This window comes from Anomaloglossus baeobatrachus, chromosome 12, assembly GCF_048569485.1.
Source record: "Anomaloglossus baeobatrachus isolate aAnoBae1 chromosome 12, aAnoBae1.hap1, whole genome shotgun sequence".
Lineage (NCBI taxonomy): Eukaryota > Metazoa > Chordata > Amphibia > Anura > Aromobatidae > Anomaloglossus > Anomaloglossus baeobatrachus.
Window position 1 is genome coordinate 18,190,267 of NC_134364.1, and position 19,850 is coordinate 18,210,116.

General features: G+C 45.7%; 1 protein-coding gene across 2 annotated transcripts in view; it reads right to left on the bottom strand.

Annotated features, from left to right (window-relative positions):
* Positions 1–19,850, bottom strand: part of LOC142257808 (tumor necrosis factor alpha-induced protein 2-like) — a 43,795-nt gene that overhangs the window by 8,886 nt on the left and 15,059 nt on the right. The window contains exons 1-11 of one of the 2 annotated variants that reach the window (XM_075330034.1): positions 14,277–14,399; positions 10,804–11,003; positions 8,727–9,336; positions 8,485–8,599; positions 7,045–7,167; positions 5,539–5,639; positions 2,495–2,593; positions 1,276–1,402; positions 1,061–1,183; positions 766–921; positions 278–399 (exon numbers count right to left, since the gene is read on the bottom strand). In XM_075330034.1, coding sequence (XP_075186149.1) covers positions 278–399; positions 766–921; positions 1,061–1,183; positions 1,276–1,402; positions 2,495–2,593; positions 5,539–5,639; positions 7,045–7,167; positions 8,485–8,599; positions 8,727–9,336; positions 10,804–10,990 — 1,763 coding nt within the window. In that variant the 5' untranslated portion in view covers positions 10,991–11,003; positions 14,277–14,399. Of the gene's footprint in view, positions 1–277; positions 400–765; positions 922–1,060; positions 1,184–1,275; positions 1,403–2,494; positions 2,594–5,538; positions 5,640–7,044; positions 7,168–8,484; positions 8,600–8,726; positions 9,337–10,803; positions 11,004–14,276; positions 14,400–19,850 lie in introns of those variants that run through there. The other variant, XM_075330035.1, reaches the window with a different exon arrangement.

Sequence of the window (19,850 nt, forward strand, 5' to 3'; positions counted from 1 at the left end):
AGCGATTGATCTGTCAATGGCCCTTTAAAAACATATTGTACGGCTCTCGCGGAATTAAAATTAACATGTTGCAATCAAAGCAGACTTTTTTTCATTTGGGAGCGGGGTAGTCTTATACAGTGAGTATATCCCAAATTCTATATTTTTAGGGCAGAAGTTGGGGGTCGTCTTATACGCCCAGTCGTCTTATACGCCGGCATATACGGTATATAGGAAAATCCTGGTGATTTGTGCGCTGTAAGATCAATAAGGACCAGTGTTTTGTTTTTATTCTCACCCGATATCTGGATAGTCTTCCACCATCGTGGCCACTTCAAGCTGAATGGCGCATAAATCCTGGAGACGAATAATTTCTGCTATTTTGGATATCACTGGTTTTATCCATTCTGTTTCTGACTTCTGGAAATGATAGAAAGAAATATCCGTTACGTTACCGCATCGGTGGAACTCTCGGCGCCATTTCTTTGATGCCCTCACCACCGACAATCAGAATAGCAGCAGAATCTCTCAGCGCCGCCATCCGCAGCGAGCATCTGATACACCCGCTGCACCATCGCCCTACTCCAGCATCGCCCCTGCCTCCTCCGACCCCGCTCCACCACCACTGTCACCCCCCCTCCGGTAAGACACCACCGGATTATAAGATGGACCCCATTTTTTTTTTTTGCTTTTTTTTTCCCTCAAAATTTGGGGTGCGTCTTATAAACCGAAAAATACGGTATATCAGAAGCATTGGCGCAAAGTTGATCTCAATCATAGACTCACATGAGCGGCACAGAAGCCATTGATGAGATTGGCGTTCTCGTTCATCTGACTGGCCAGGGTCTGCAGCTGCAGCACGTTATTATGCCGGACCTTTTTCTTTAGGAGCCTTGTGAGATATTCCTTCACCAGATGCAAATGAATTCTTGCGATCATGTCCTAAAATATATATATATATTTGGAAGGAAGTTAGTAATTGGAGTGGGCATAGTGATGACAGCATCGGGGGGCGTCATAAATCCCCCCGACAATGCTGCGAGCCCTCGGGGTGTGTAGGACATCGCACAGCGGCTCTCACCTTGTGGCAGCGTGCGCACAGCGTCGTGAATCCGGGCACGAATCTCTCCGCCGTCTTCACCACGTCCTGCATGATCTGGAAGCTGCACAGGGAGTTGCTTTGCGACATTCTTTTGAACTGTGTCTGAGAAGAAATAAAATATACAATGTATAAAAAGCTAAAAAAAAAACCTCCAATTTATTTTTATATCTTTTTTTTTTTTAATTGTAATTTACCTTCAGCTCTCGATAAAGCTCCTGAAACAAAGCGTCGTAGATCAGGTCCTCGCACTGGAGGATGGGGCACAGCATCTCCAGACGCAGACCCTCATCAAACGCCGTGTCTTTATTTTCTATAAATTCTCTGAAACAGAAAAAAAAGACAAAAATTAAACATTTAAGGACTGGGAAAAAGTGAAACTGAGAACCATGGGCCACATCCAGGGATTAGGCTGAGGACAAATACAACGTAAGGGAGATTTCACATGGACTTTTGCTCAAAACCCGATGAGTGTCATGGCGGCATCCGACACTGTTCACACTATAGAACCTGACACTCCACACTGTGGTTACTCTGGCGTTTCTGAGTTACACAGGCAGGCTCAGGCGTCAACCAGCTGTGTGCTCATTCATAATCAGGCTAGTAAGAGTCAAACTCTGCCAGCCTGCTGGTTACTTCTGGCATCACGTTGTTGGAAACCTATCACCTTTACTCCCCACCTTTTTAAGATGGTGTAATCTGTCTTCCCATGCCGACTATAGCTTTGATGTGTTGGCCTCTGTGCTGTTGTGTCCCAGTCCTGTTGGTGATTATATTACTTTGTACGTGCAATTGTTGTGGAGTTCTCCAGTTGTTTTGTTATTTCCTCCTTGCTCTTATTTTCCTCCTAAGCTCTTATTGTATTATACCTCTGTGTGTGTGTGTGTGTGTGTGTGTGTGTGTGTGTGTGTGTGTGTGTGTGCGTGCGTGTGTGTGTGTGCGCTGAGAGATAGAAATTTAGATTCCTCTGTTTGTGTATCTCTGTTGGGTTTATCATTCCTGCCCCGGCCTTCCCCACGGGTACGGGGGAGGGGGTAATAAGATCAGATATGATCAAGAGCAGTTTTCAGGAAGGCGGCTCAGACATCCTCACCTTTTGAGGTAACTCTGAGATAAGGGCTAGCTAGGGTCCCCTGTTCCCTGCCATCCCCAATCATGGTGAAAGAATGTAATAAGTGAGGGTTCTAGTACATAGCGTGCACCATTTTTTGCCAGTAAAGACACCACAGTCCTGATTTCTTATGTGGCTCCTTGGGAAAATTAATTGCCCAAACCTGCACTATAAATTAAGTAGTTGCACAAGTTTATACAAAGTGTAGCTTTAAAAAAACAAAACAGTTTGTTTTCTATAAACAGAATGTATCGTGCAAAAGTAAATATAAAATATTATCAATAATGATGTAAATATTAGTTCACCTGAAGTGTAAGCAGCAGTTGAGGTTGGTGATGCCGATCTCTCGGTAGAAGGCGTGCGTCTTGTTTTTCTCCAGGAATTCCTCCAGGCTGCTCTTGTATCTACAGAAATAAGAGACTTGTGATGAGTTATTGATACATAATATATTTCTGTGATCAGTGAAACATTGGTCTCTATGTGGTGAGATTGTCCGCCTTTGCTTTGGCACTTTTGTCCGGGCTCTTCCCCCCTTTTGATTGTGCAGATTAGGGGGAGATGCCGTCATCACCGGGACTTTGTGGGGTCGGTTTGATTTTTTTGAGGGGAAAACTTAAAGAAAATGCTGTTTACTACAATGAGAATTCAGCCATTGGTTCTAATTAAATTATCGTACTTAGTCACTTGATTTTTTTGTTTTCATCATAAGAAATTTTGGATGTTATTTTTAATGGGGCAAAAGGGGGGTATTTGAACTTTTATTTTATTATATTTTGTGAAACAGTTTTTTGTTTTTTTTACTTTTCACTATTTTCAATAGTCCCCATAGGGACTTAGGACCTGCAATCGTCTGATCACATGTGCTATATACAGCAGTGCCCCAGCATTGCTGTATATGGTAAAAATCACAGTCTCCTTTGAAGCCCGGACTCCAACAAGTTTTGGGAGCGCTATTATGACAAGTATGGGGGTTTTTAGCAGACCCCAGGCTTTCATAGCACCCCATCGGCGACCAGCGATAACGTCACAGGTGCACCAGCGGACGTTTAAAATGGCGCACCCCTATGCTGGCACATGTTAAATGCCGCTGACAGTGGGATTTATCAGGTTAACAACCTTGGACATAAATCCTCTCCACACGCGATTGTTAGTGGCGGGTCCGGGCTGTCACACACAGCCATTACCTGCCAGGTATGGGGCTGGCTCACATGGACCACGGATGTCTTGAAGGGGTTAAATCTCCTCTGTTAACATAGTTCAGGTCCAGGTGCTCGGAGCATCATGGCGGCCAACAGTTCAGAGCCCCCTCTCCCCTACTTGATGTCCCTTTATCTGTACCTGTCTCCTTTATTGACAGCTCTGACTTTATAGATCTAGAGTGGGAAAACAAGTAGGTGGGAAGATGCACCAAAATAGTTGGCCCCGCCATTATGCACCGAGTGCCTGTGCTTGCTTTGATCAGTTATTCTGTACTCACACAGTCCCTTTAAACAATATTTGCCTTTTGCCATAAACATATATTTGATACCTGGTGTAAATGTCGCTGTTCTCCTGAATCCGGCGATGTTTTTCTTTTGTTCCTGCGCCTCTCCATTCCTGAGATATGGCCCCTTCTTCCCTTGTCTCTTTAGCCAAGTGGGTGTAGTCCTGCATGCTTTTCTGTGGGCGTGTTCTTGAGGACTCCGCCCAGTTGAAACAAGATTAGATTTAGAGCCATATCTCAAGAATGGAGTGGAGCAGGAAGAAAAGAAAGACATCGCTGGATTCAGAAGAACAGCGACATTTACACCAGGTAAGGAAATACCTATTTATGGCAAGTGGTGGGTCCTCTTTTTAAGGCCTGCGCCACACATCCGTGCTGCCGGCACGTGTTTGTCATTTTTTACACGTACCGGCGGCACGGAGACACTTTAACCAATGCTACCCTATTGTAGCAGGCACACACACGTAAAACCACACGGAACGTGTGTCCGTGTGCGTTTGTACGTGTGTGCGATTTTCAAAGCGCTGACATGTCCGGTTTTTCGCCGGCAGCACGGGTGTTACACGGCCCGCACCCGTACCACACGGGTGTAGTGTGGATGCGGTCCCGTGTGACACGCGCCGGAGAAAACACACATGTCAGTGTAAAAAAAAAAAAACATTAACTCACCTTCTCCAGCCCTCCTGTCTCTGCCGCTGCTGCCTCTTGCTGCCGACCGCCGCTCATTATTCTCATTGAATATTCACTTCACTGCCTGGCAGCAGCAGCAGCGGGGAGACGGGAGGGCTGGAGACCGAGGATCAGCACCACGGACAGCACCGCGGACGTCAGGAAGGACCAGGTGAGTATAATAATTACTGATTCTACGTGTGCTATCGCGGATAGCACACGTAGAACACACGTGTCACGCACGTACCAGAGACACGTACTTACCTGCACGCAACACGCAGGGAAAATACGTGTCTCTCGGCACGTGCGTGAAATTCACGTGAGTGTGGCAGAGGCCTAAGGCCTGCGCCACACATCCGTGCCTCCGGCACGTGTTTGGCATTTTTTACACGTACCGGCGGCACGGAGACATGTACAGCAATGCTACCCTATGGTAGCAGGCACACACACGTAAAACCACACGGAACGTGTGTCCGTGTGCGTTTGTACGTGTGTGCGATTTTCAAAGCGCTGACATGTCAGTGTTTTCTCCGGCAGCACGGGTGTTACACGGCCCGCACCCGTACCACACGGGTGTAGTGTGGATGCGGTCCCGTGTGACACGCGCCGGAGTAAACACACATGTCAGGGAAAAAAATAAAAAACATTAACTCACCTTCTCCAGCCCTCCTGTCTCTGCCGCTGCTGCCTCTTGCTGCCGACCGCCGCTCATTAATCTCATAGAATATTCACTTCACTGCCTGGCAGCAGCAGCAGCGGGGAGACGGGAGGGCTGGAGACCGAGGATCAGCACCACGGACAGCAGCGCGGACAGCAGGGAGGACCAGGTGAGTATAATAATTACTGATTCTACGTGTGCTATCGCGGATAGCACACGTAGAACACACGTGTCACGCACGTACCAGAGACACGTACTTACCTGCACGCAACACGCAGGGAAAATACGTGTCTCTCGGCACGTGCGTGAAATTCACGTGAGTGTGGCAGAGGCCTAAGACGTAGTCCTATATCTCTAGGATATGGTGTCACTTTTTGATCTGTCTACATTGTTTTTTTGGCACCAAAGCCCCATTTAAGTGAATCAATCGCTGCCTCTGATTCTCTGAATCAGTGAAGGGCCCAGAAGTTAAATATGGCTTCCATCAAACACCACAAATCCCAGCATGCCTTGCCAGTTACTATTAATGATTATTTTACCTCTTGAAAAACTCCTCCATCTCATAAGGAAGGAAGCAAGATACTTTGCCCACCATCTCCTTATTTATTTCTCCTGCTCTCTTAAGTATTCCGCTGTAGATCTGCAAATAAATGCACGAAATAGATTAGTAATTAGTATCTGACGTGACCCAATCTGACACATCGGACGCGAGCACGGATATTTACAGAGGGATTTTAAGTGATGCACGTCACGGCTAACATTGACAAGCTTCATGAGTCCTACAAGGGAAGAGCTGCCCTCTCTTCTGCCTCCGCTCCGACTAATGGTCCTGTATGTGGCATCCACTTAACTGAGCTCTATCTCCACTACATGAGTATATGGAGGGGGGATGCAAAGAAGAAATCCCCTTTAACATTTGTGGAGTGAGAAGGGCTCCAAGGAGTGGACCATTGAGTTGCTAGTGGCTGGTGATCATCGTACATCCCCCGATTTTTCTTATCTATGTAACATTTGTCTCTCAGGGTCTTCCAGCTCTTTAAGAAATCTGAACATCCTACTTTTATCTATGATGGATACAATGTTGCAAGTTATGAGATTTCCCAGCATTTCCTCATTTATGGTGGAATGGGTTCAGTTTCCAAAAGTTAGATGTTGGCGATTGCAATACTGATAACAGAAAGACAAGTAGGAGCCATTTACCTGGACTATATTAATGATAAACTCAGTGTGGTGACAATTTCCCAGTATTTCCTTGTTCATTAAGACTTTATTGGCGAAGGGCACTGTTACGTCACCGCCAGAGTCTGCTCCAGCGACTTCTGCTCCGATCGCCAGGCGACGCAGTGTTCCTGCCGTGGATGGTGCTGGTGATGGGAGAGAAGTCGATGCCATCGGCACCAGTGGGCGCACCCTCCGATCATTTACTGGGCTGGGTTAGCTTGGGATCGGCAGTACCGCTGGCTGACTGTGGGTGGCGTGTGTCTTCCAGCTGAAGTTGCCAGCGTTCAGCTACAGCCAATGGGAAGACACCACACCCTTCTTATTTCCCCTCCTGTCACATGATCACTGCCAGATATAGTTCTGATTTTCCTGGCTCCTGTTACGTCCTATTCTGTTGGTGATTCCTGTGTTGACTTCTGCGTGTTTTTGACTACCCTTCTGCCTACTGTTTTTGTACCTTGCTGCCCGACCCGGATCTGACCTCTGCTACGTTTTCTGACTACGTCACTGCCTGCCGATTCTGTTCCTGTTCTGCAATTCCTGGTTTGACCCTGCCTGACTACTACTCTCATCGGACTGCAGCCTTCCACAGGTAGTGATCTCCAGGGTCCTGTGTAATTCCAAATCCCTGTATAGGGGTTAAAGGGTTTCAGGGTTCTGGGGGTCCTACTTGGTGAGTGGCTTCCCTCTAGCCTCCCCTTTACAGCCCATCTGAGTCTGTGGATCCAGGCAGGCGTTACAGGCACTAATTGGGTTCAGTTTCCAAAAGTTAGATGTTGGCGATTGCAATACTGATAACAGAAAGACAAGTGGGAGCCATTTACCTGGACTACATCAATGTTTAATTCGGTGTGGTGACAATTTCCCAGTATTTCTGGTTCTTTTCCGCTCTTCCAGCGACTCATTTCCAAGTCCAAACTTCTGTTCATGTACGTTATCACAGACTCCTGAAAGAGGGGAATAGACATCACAGTTACCTTCTTTTTGCCCTTCAGAATGTATAGATATTATCATACTGTAAAAAGTATTCATACCCTGAGAACTTTTCCACATTTTTTCATGTTACACCAACAAACATAAATGTATTGATTTGGGATTTTACCTACGCCCCAGTCACAAGCCTCTAACAGGTTTTCCTCCACGATTGCCCTGTATTTAGCTCCATCAATCTTTCCATCAATCTTGACCAGTTTCCTTGCCCCTGCTGAAGAAAAGCCTCCCCACAGCAGGGTGCTGCCTCCACCATGTGAGACAGTGGGGATGGTGTTTTCAGGGTGATGTATAGTATTAGTTTTCGGCCGCACAGCGTTTTACATGTAGCCCAAAAAGTTCTAGTTTCGTCTCAACTGACCTGAGCACCTTCTTCCACATGCCATGTAGGGAGCTAAATGGAAAACACTATGTGTGGCAGAAAACTAACACTGCACCTCAACCTGCAAACACCCTCCCCACTGTCAGACATGGTGTCAGCATCCTGCTGTGTGGAGGCCTTTCTTCAGCAGGGGCAGGGAAACTGGTTAATGTTGATGGGAAGATGGATGGAGCTAAATACAGGGCAATTCTGGAAGAAAACCTCTTAGAGCCTACAAAAGACCTGAGACTGGGGTCTAGGTTCACCTTCTAGCACAACAACGACCCTAAACACCCTCCGCACCGTCAGACATGGTGTCAGCATCCTGCTGTGTGGAGGCCTTTTTTCAGCAGGGGCAGGGAAACTGGTCAATGTTGATGGGAAGATGGATGGAGCTAAATACAGGGCAATTCTGGAAGAAAACCTCTTAGAGCCTACAAAAGACCTGAGACCGGGGTGTAGGTTAACCTTCTAGCACGACAACGACCCTAAACATCCTTCAGAGCTACAATGGAGAGTTTAGATCAGAGCATATCCCTGTGTGTGAGCAGCCGCGTCACAGTCCACGAACGGCCCGGTCACAGTCCAGACTGAATGAGCGTGAGAGCTCATGTGTAAAGAAGGGGAACATTTTTGATTACTTTTTTGAGGGACTGTGTGGCTAGCTCTGTCACCTGCCCCATACACATGGATGCTCGGCTCTGCTGAGCGTTCATATGATTTCAGTTGTAGAGGAGGACAACTTTGGTTGCAAAAGGATCAGGAGTTGGAATACAAATTGGAGATTCTTACCGCCCCCGACATCATCTGTCAGAGGAGAGTCAGGAGACCCCCTCAGATGGTTGCCGAAATCGGTGGGTTTGGCCACAATGAATCAGCAGAGAGACAGACCCAGTAATCCGGTAGTACTCACTCTTTCATAGCGGAGATAAGTCTCTTCTAATTGCCGGATCACATCAGGTGAGAGGAGGTCTTGCAGTTTTGAGTCATCGATATGTCCAATCAACGCGTGGTCCTTCAAAATCAAGCTGCAATAGAGAGGGTCCGATTATAACCTATCCCTACATATATTACACAGTGCACTAATGGAAAAGGAGGTATTTGGTACAAATTAGTACACCCCTCCGTATACTATGTGTCGGATAATGCTCTTACTTTGGGTAGTAGTTCTTCACCCAGCACAGGAGCAGGTACGTGTCCTCTTCCGCCAGTTGGAAGCCGGTTATCAGCTCCATCTGCGACACCACATACCAATAGTAATTTTTGGCATAAATGTTGCAAACATCGAACTCCTTGGGATAATGGTCCTTCAGATGGGTGACCACGTGGACCAAGTCTTGTTTTAAAATTTTTCCCAAAGTAGCAATATTTTGGGACAAAGAAGAATTAAAGTCATCGAGTAAAAAATTGTTCAAGTCTCCGAAACGCTCGGTCACGGTGATCTCAACGTTCTGCTCCCACTTCAGTCTCCAGCCCCTCGGCCACGAGCTGCCGGAGAAGATCCTGTGAGGAACGTTCTGAGCGTCTTCCTTCTCCATCTCCACGATAACATTTACAGCTTCAGAAAGCAAGTCTCCATCTGTTTGGGTGATTGAGTCCATGATGACTTTAAACACCGCGGCCTCCAACTTTCTATATAGAGCGTTGACTTCTGTCATCTTGTCCTGCAGAAGAGGATCCTGGAGGATCTTGTCCTCGACATCAAGCAGGTCTTTGGTTGCTTCTAATAGTTGTTTGTTGTCAATTTGTTCTTCTATGTCTTCAACTAAAAAACAGAAACACACAATGTTTTGGAATTTCGGGGGAATTGAACCAAAACCAGGCAACAATGATTCACAATTATAAAGACATAGTTGATCCTTCACCTTTTAACAACATATATGATGTAAACTTACGTCATGTGTCGTGTCCCTGCCTTTGATGTGAGCTTACACACAGAGCCCGCATCTTTCCCGGCAGATGATGGCTGCCTTCAGCAATCACCTGCCTCTAACTGCTGCCTACTGTTATATTGAATGCTGCTGTCAATTTCCACACACCACAATACTGTAACTGATGCACGCCACAGTACCATGACTGATACATACCACAATACCATGATTGATGCACGCCACAGTACCATGATTGATGCACGCCACAGTACCATGATTGATGCACACCACAGTACCATGATTGATGCACACCACAGTACCATGATTGATGCACGCTACTGTACCATGATTGATGCACACCACAGTACCATGATTGATGCACACCACAGTACCATGATTGATGCACGCCACTGTACCATGATTGATGCACGCTACAGTACCATGACTGATGCCCGCTACAGTGCCATGACTGATGCATGCCACAGTACTATAATTTATACATGCCACAATACCATGATTGATGCACGCCACAGTACCATGATTGATACACACTACAGTACCATGACTGATGCACGCTACAGTACCATGATTGATACACACTACAGTACCATGACTGATGCATGCCACAATACCATGACTGATGCATGCCACAGTACCATGATTGATGCACGCCACAGTACCATGATTGATACACGCCACAGTACCATGACTGATGCACGCCACAGTACCATGATTGATACACACTACAGTACCATGATTGATGCACGCCACAGTACCATGATTGATACACGCCACAGTACCATGATTGATACACGCCACAGTACCATGATTGATACACACCACAGTACCATGATTGATGCACGCCACAGTACCATGATTGATACACGCCACAGTACCATGATTGATACACGCCACAGTACCATGATTGATACACACCACAGTACCATGAATGATACACGCCACAGTACCGTGACTTTGATAGGTATGTCTCAATTGATGGGACCCGTGATATTAATATCATAACAACCAGGTACTATCTATAGAATTCAGCCATACAATAGTACCGTGACTATGACAAATATCCTCCTACTTATGGGACTAATGGTAAGTCCCATGATAGTGACGAAATACTGTTTTGAGCGATGAGACCAATAACACCATGGTGCGATCACCATGACAATAATGAATAATACATATCACAGTACCATGACTGTGACAGTTGTGTCCTGACTGATGGGGCCGATCATACACCGCTATCATGATCGTAGCTTAAAAGAAACCAACCAGACCACAGTCTCCTGACCGAGACCACAAACTTATCCTCCAACAAAGGACCCAGAAGGTCCGCTGACCGGTCCTACCTGTCGGCTCCTTCTTGGTTTCTTGGTCGTGCTCTTTTGATTTCCGGGGCTTGAAGACTTTGATCACGCCCTTGAAGAAGCCATGTTTCTTGTGACCGTTGTCCGCGCTGTTCCTCTTCTTCCCGGTAATGTTCTCCGTTGTGGCCACTGGAGCCACCGCAGCCATCTTGGATTTAATATCCTTCATGTATCAAAATCAGCTACAAAGGAAGGAAGTAAAATTAGCGAGGATGAGATATAGTCCCGTAAACAGACGCTTCCTCCTGACGGTAAAGCCATCGGAAGCATGAAAAAGGTCAAAACGGCCATTCCTGTTCAGTGTATCTGCTGCTATTGAGCAATCCCGAGCGTTGTCTGCAGAGAGCTGGAGACTTTCCAGCATACACCCCGATAATGACTATTATTAATACATAATTATCATATAGATATATACTGTATACACCCAGGCAGGATGGGGAATATTAATCAGGTTGTGGCCACTTTACCTCGCTCTGAACTTTAAGTTCCTTCATGTCAACTCCCAACAATGGCTGAGAACGTCTCCAACATTGCACCAAAGGAGAAAGGTTTCAGCCTCTCACCAAATGTGGACTAAAGCTTAAAGGAATATCGGAGGGGCCACGTGTAGTCCTGGAGAGATGTATACGGGAAGCCACAAGTTCCCCAAAAGCAGCAAAATATCCATAATCATCAAGTCCAGTCCCCACGACTCCCGCACCCCTGCCCTGCTCCGGGGGTCCCTCCGGTCTATGTATAAATGCTGTCCATCCATACAGAGCTAACCACTGAGCCACTGTACAGAGCTAACCACTGAGCCACCATAGAGAGCTAACCACTGAGCTACCGTACAGAGCTAACCACTGAGCTACCGTACAGAGCTAACCACTGAGCCACCGTACAGAGCCACCGTACAGAGCTAAACATTGAGCCATCATAGAGAGCTAACCGTTGAGCCACTGTACAGAGCTAACCACTGAGCCACCGTACAGAGCTAACCATTGAGCCACCATAGAAAGCTAACCTTTGAGCCACTGTACAGAGCTAACCACCGAGCCACCGTAGAGAGCTAATCATTGAGCTACCATACAGAGCTAACCACAAAGCCACTGTTCAGAGCTAACCACTGAGCCACTGTAGAGAACTAAACACTGAGCCACCATATAGAGCTAACTACTGAGGCACCATACAGAACTAAGCACTGAGGCACCATGCAGAGCTAACCACTGAGCCATTGTACAGAGCTAACCACTGAGCCACTGTTCAGAGCTTACCACTGAGACACTGTACAGAACTTACCACTGAGCCACGATACAGAGGAAATTACTGAGCCACCATACTAAGGCTAACCACTGACCTACCATACAGAGCTAACCACTGAGCCACCATACAGAGATAACAATTGAGCCACCTTACAGAGCTAACCACTGAGTCACAGTACACAGCTAACCACTGAGCCACCATGCTGCCCCCATATTGCTGATCACTGCAAGTTCCAGTTCTCCGATTCCCACCGATCTATAAGTTATCACCTATCTAATGGTGAACCCCTTTAATGATCATGGCTGCTTCTTTTGTCCACCATTGTATCATTTGAAGACTTGTGGGTGGATCTACACCCGCCGTGGAGAAAGGGCAGGAGGTCACGGTTTTCTTGGATGGTTGGAATGCTTTTGCAAATCAGCAATTACTCCATAAACCTCAGGACAAACCTCTCTCTTTCGAAAACATATTTGACTATGAAGAAAGCCATTATTGCTTTACGTTCCATCAGATCATTATGATTTTTATGGATTCCTTTCAGGACAGGAGCTTCTATACAAATGTCACTTCTCTGGGCTGTTGCGTGCTAAGAAAATGCAGCCAGGAATAAACCACTTCACTGTAATATGGACCGAGTCCAAAGAATGCAAGAAGCCTCAGCCATTATTCATCCCAGCCACCAGCCTGTGGCTGCCCCTTCTCCACCAGCATAGCAAACAGGGGTACAAAGCCATCCCACAGGACAGGACCCCCGACACGTGACGGCGGTGAGAAGGTGGGCTCCGTGCCTCCATAGTGCCCTATATGTTACTTATACACGTGGGTCTGATTCACAACATGGAAGCCAAACCAAACCTCGAGGCTACATATGCTACATTTATAAAGACACCAGTACAAGATCTGTCAACAGCAGCCTGCTGATGAGTAACTATATATATATATATATATATATATATATATATATATATATATATATATATATACATATATACATATATATATATATATATATATATATATACATATATATATATATACATATATATATATATATATATATATATATATATATATATATACATATATATATATTTATATACATATATATTTATATACATATATATATATTTATATACATATATATATATTTATATATACATATGTGTATATATATGTATATATATACATATATATGTATGTATATATATATGTATACATATATATATATGTGTGTGTATATATATATATATATATATAAAAATAAAGCAGAGGCTAAATAAACTGTGACATTTCTCTTCCTGTAAATATTTTGTTGACCCCATGAAATATCAATTCTGGATTCTTCTATCTTTGGTTCTATCCCTCTGTTATTCCTCCTGGCAATGTTACCCTTTGGATGTGTCCTCTTACCCCTTTGACTTGGAGAATTTTTGCCCCTAATTGTCAAAATATTTATACTTTTCCAGCAAGAATGGCAGAGGTAACAAAAAATGCTACATTATTTAAAAAATAACAATATAATGTAGCAAAAGTGTTACTGGTAATGTAAATATTTATTTAACACAAACTGTGGGGACAAGTCCATTGTGATAAGTAAAGGGCTGTCCCTTTAATGGAGGAACAAGGTGACATCCAGACACGATTCTCGGTTGTCCCCATCCTTCAGAGCTGTGACCGCACTCACATGGGACCTTTCTTCCCTAAATATACAAGATTTTGCAAGATGAAACATTTTGGAATCAGTGCCTTTAGCTGACGTGGGCGCATGATCTGGAGAGGGACATGGCACAAGTCATGTATTACCAGCCATTCACTAAAAGCAGACAGGCTCACTCTGGGCTGATAACAGGGAGCAATAGATCGCATTCAACTGCACAGGAAATTATACATGTTTTGTGATATGTATCAGATGTCTATAGTGGGGTCATCCAATTGTTCAAGCACTGACAGACACAGACAGAAAAGCCCCCTGTGCAAGAACAGTATATGGACCCGCTGCAGCACAATCCCCCTGATGTGGAGGTGGTGACCCCCTGTGTGGCCGCACCGATGATATCTCTGCCCCTGTATCATTGTATATACTCTATACCCTGGATGTAGCAGAGCTGACTGTGTCCTCATGGCAGTGATGCAGTGCGGCACTGGTGAATCAGCCATCCTGGATGGCAGCATTTCTGTTCCAGCTGTGCACTGGTGACCCCTTCTTTCCTTACCTGTGAGGCTGCTGTTCTGGAGGCTGTGGCTGTGGCTCTGGGGTTGGTACTGACGGCTCCTGCATCACAGGCTGCTCTTATGTATGTCATCTTCAGGCTACACCCACTCCCACCCCACTGCAGCCAAACTTCCCATCTGTCTGGAAAACCCCACACTGCAGCCCCGTGCGAGCCCCTCCTCATAGAGCCCCCTAATATCAGACACATCTGCACCATTCACCAGGTAACGTCCGTCTGTCACTGTCAGGACACAAGAGAACCACACACTCAGCTCTGCTACATGTTTTCATCCACATTCTGGTTTGTCAGGATCTGCTGACTCAGATGTCGTATACTGTAAAGGTGGAGACATTGTATATAGTGATGAAATGACAAGAGTATATTGTATAAACTGTGTGCAGTGTAATAAACCTGCAAATACAGGTCCCAGACTGTGATCAGGCAGTATTATATACAGGGTCACAGTGTGTGGCAGTATTATATACAGGGGCACAGTGTGGCAGTATTATATACAGGGGCACAGTGTGTGGCAGTATTATATACAGGGGCACAGTGTGTGGCAGTATTATATACCGGGGCGCAGTGTGTGGCAGTATTATATACAGGGTCACAGTGTGTGGCAGTATTATATACAGGGGCACAGTGTGTGGCAGTATTATATACAGGGGCACAGTGTGTGGCAGTATTATATACAGGGGCACAGTGTGTGGCAGTATTATATACAGGGGCACAGTGGGGCAGTATTATATACAGGGGCACAGTGTGTGGCAGTATTATATACAGGGGCACAGTGTGTGGCAGTATTATATACAGGGGCACAGTGGGGCAGTATTATATACAGGGGCACAGTGTGTGGCAGTATTATATACAGGGGCACAGTGTGTGGCAGTATTATATACAGGGGCACAGTGGGGCAGTATTATATACAGGGGCACAGTGTGTGGCAGTATTATATACAGGGGCACAGTGTGTGGCAGTATTATATACAGGGGCACAGTGGGGCAGTATTATATACAGGGGCACAGTGTGTGGCAGTATTATATACAGGGGTACAGTGTGTGGCAGTATTATATACAGGGGCACAGTGGGGCAGTATTATATACAGGGGCACAGTGTGTGGCAGTATTATATACAGGGGCACAGTGTGTGGCAGTATTATATACAGGGGCACAGTGTGTGGCAGTATTATATACAGGGGCACAGTGTGTGGCAGTATTATATACAGGGTCACAGTGTGTGGCAGTATTATATACAGGGGCACAGTGTGTGGCAGTATTATATACAGGGGCACAGTGGGGCAGTATTATATACAGGGGCACAGTGTGGCAGTATTATATACAGGGTCACAGTGTGTGGCAGTATTATATACAGGGGCACAGTGTGTGGCAGTATTATATACAGGGGCACAGTGTGTGGCAGTATTATATACAGGGGCACAGTGTGTGGCAGTATTATATACAGGGTCACAGTGTGTGGCAGTATTATATACAGGGGCACAGTGTGTGGCAGTATTATATACAGGGGCACAGTGGGGCAGTATTATATACAGGGGCACAGTGTGTGGCAGTATTATATACAGGGGCACAGTGTGTGGCAGTATTATATACAGGGGCACAGTGTGTGGCAGTATTATATACAGGGGCACAGTGTGTGGCAGTATTATATACAGGGGCACAGTGTGTGGCAGTATTATATACAGGGGCACAGTGTGTGGCAGTATTATATACAGGGGCACAGTGTGTGGCAGTATTATATACAGGGGCACAGTGTGGCAGTATTATATACAGGGGCACAGTGGGGCAGTATTATATACAGGGGCACAGTGGGGCAGTATTATATACAGGGGCACAGTGTGTGGCAGTATTATATACAGGGGCACAGTGTGTGGCAGTATTATATACAGGGGCACAGTGTGTGGCAGTATTATATACAGGGGCACAGTGGGGCAGTATTATATACAGGGGCACAGTGTGGTAGTATTATATACAGGGGGCACAGTGTGTGGCAGTATTATATACAGGGGCGCAATGTGTGGCAGTATTATATACAGGGGCACAGTGTGTGGCAGTATTATATACAGGGGCACAGTGTCTGGCAGTATTATATACAGGGGCACAGTGTGTGGCAATATTATATACAGGGGCACAGTGGGGCAGTATTATATACAGGGGCACAGTGTGGTAGTATATACAGGGGGCACAGTGTGTGGCAGTATTATATACAGGGGGCACAGTGTGTGGCAGTATTATATACAGGGGCACAGTGTGGCAGTACTATATACAGGGGCAAAGTGTGTGGCGGTATTATATACAGGGGCACAGTGTGGCAGTATTATATACAGGGGCACAGTGTGGCATTATATATGGGACACAGTGTGTGGCAGTATTATATACAGGGGAACAGTGTGGCAGTATTATATACAGGGGCACAGTGTGGTAGTATTATATATAGGGGCACAGTGTGGCAGTATTATATACAGGCGCACAGTGTGGCAGTATTATATACAGGGGCACAGTGTGGCAGTATTATATACAGGGGCACAGTGTGGCAGTATTATATACAGGGGCACAGTGTGGCAGTATTATATACAGGGGTACAGTGTGTGGCAGTATTATATACAGGGGCACAGTGTTGTATTATTATATACAGGGGCACAGTGTGGTAGTATTATATACAGGGGGCACAGTGTGTGGCAGTATTATATACAGGGGCACAGTGTGGCAGTATTATATACAGGGGGCACAGTGTGGCAGTATTATATATAGGGGCGCAGTGTGGCAGTATTATATACAGGGGCACAGTGTGGCAGTATTATATACAGGGGCACAGTGAGTGGCAGTATATACAGGGGGCACAGTGTGTGGCAGTATTATATACAGGGGGCACAGTGTGTGACAGTATTATATACAGGGGGCACAGTGTGGCAGGATTATATATAGGGGCACAGTGTGTTGCAGTATTATATATAGGGGGCACAGTGCGGCAGTATTATATACAGGGGCACAGTGTATGGCAGTGTTATATACAGGGGCACAGTGTATGACAGTATTATATACAGGGGCACAGTGTGTGGCAGGATTATATGTAGAGGCACAATGTGTGGCAGGATTATATGTAGAGGCACAGTGTGTGGCAGTATTATATACAGGGGCACAGTGCGGCAGTATTATATACAGGGGCACAGTGTATGGCAGTGTTATATACAGGGGCACAGTGTATGACAGTATTATATACAGGGGCACAGTGTGTGGCAGGATTATATGTAGAGGCACAATGTGTGGCAGGATTATATGTAGAGGCACAGTGTGTGGCAGTATTATATACCGGGGGACAGTATATGGCAGTATTATATACAGGGGGCACAGTATGTGGCAGTATTATATACAGGGTAACCGTATGTGGCAGTATTATACACAGAGGCACAGTGTGTGGCAGTATTATATACAGGGGCACAGTGTGGCAGTATTATATACAGGGGTACAGTGTGTGGCAGTATTATATACAGGGGCACAGTGGGGCAGTATTATATACAGGGGCACAGTGTGTTGTATTATTATATACAGGGGCACAGTATGGTAGTATATACAGGGGCACAGTGTGGTAGTATTATATACAGGGGGCACAGTGTGTGGCAGTATTATATACAGGGGCACAGTGTGGCAGTATTATATACAGGGGGCACAGTGTGGCAGTATTATATACAGGGGCACAGTGTGGCAGTATTATATACAGGGGGCACAGTGTGGCAGTATTATATACAGGGACACAGTGTGGCAGTATTATATACAGGGGCACAGTGAGTGGCAGTATATACAGGGGGCACAGTGTGTGGCAGTATTATATACAGGGGGCACAGTGTGTGACAGTATTATATACAGGGGGCACAGTGTGGCAGGATTATATATAGGGGCACAGTGTGTTGCAAGATTATATATAGGGGGCACAGTGTGGCAGTATTATATACAGGGGCACAGTGCGGCAGTATTATATACAGGGGCACAGTGTATGACAGTATTATATACAGGGGCACAGTGTGTGGCAGGATTATATGTAGAGGCACAATGTGTAGCAGGATTATATGTAGAGGCACAGTGTGTGGCAGTATTATATACCGGGGGACAGTATATGGCAGTATTATATACAGGGGGCACAGTATGTGGCAGTATTATATACAGGGTAACCGTATGTGGCAGTATTATACACAGAGGCACAGTGTGTGGCAGTATTATATACAGGGGCACAGTGTGGCAGTATGATTTATAGGGGCACAGTGTGTGGCAGTATCATATACTGGGGTACAGTGTGTGGCAGTATTATATACAGGGGCACAGTGTGGCAGTATTATATACAGGGTAACCGTATGTGGCAGTATTATATACAGAGGCACAGTGTGTGGCAGTATTATATACAGGGGCACAGTGTGGCAGTATGATATATAGGGGCACAGTGTGTGGCAGTATCATATACAGGGGTACAGTGTGTGGCAGTATTATATACAGGGGCACAGTGTGGCAGTATTATATACAGGGTAACAGTATGTGGCAGTATTATATAAAGAGGCACAGTGTGTGGCAGTATTATATACAGGGGCACAGTGTGGCAGTATGATATATAGGGGCACAGTGTGTGGCAGTATCATATACAGGGGCACAGTGTGTGGCAGTATTATATACAGGGGCACAGTGTGGCAGTATGATATATAGGGGCACAGTGTGTGGCAGTATCATATACAGGGGTACAGTGTGTGGCAGTATTATATACAGGGGCACAGTGTGGCAGTATTATATACAGGGTAACAGTATGTGGCAGTATTATATAAAGAGGCACAGTGTGTGGCAGTATTATATACAGGGGCACAGTGTGGCAGTATGATATATAGGGGCACAGTGTGTGGCAGTATCATATACAGGGGCACAGTGTGTGGCAGTATTATATACAGGGGCACAGTGTGGCAGTATGATATATAGGGGCACAGTGTGTGGCAGTATCATATACAGGGGCACAGTGTGTGGCAGTATCATATACAGGGGTACAGTGTGTGGTAGTATTATATACAGGGGCACAGTGTGGCAGTATGATATACAGGGGCACAGTGTGGCAGTATTATATACAGGGTAACAGTATGTGGCAGTATTATATAAAGAGGCACAGTGTGTGGCAGTATTATATACAGGGGCACAGTGTGGCAGTATGATATATAGGGGCACAGTGTGTGGCAGTATCATATACAGGGGCACAGTGTGTGGCAGTATTATATACAGGGGCACAGTGTGGCAGTATGATATATAGGGGCACAGTGTGTGGCAGTATCATATACAGGGGCACAGTGTGTGGCAGTATCATATACAGGGGCACAGTGTGTGGCAGTATTATATACAGGGGCACAGTGTGGCAGTATGATATATAGGGGCACAGTGTGTGGCAGTATCATATACAGGGGCACAGTGTGTGGCAGTATCATATACAGGGGTACAGTGTGTGGTAGTATTATATATAACTTACTCAGCTTCAGACGCACCCTAAAGACGCATCTTTTTAGGGTGGCCTATCACACTCCCTAATCAGATTCGATTC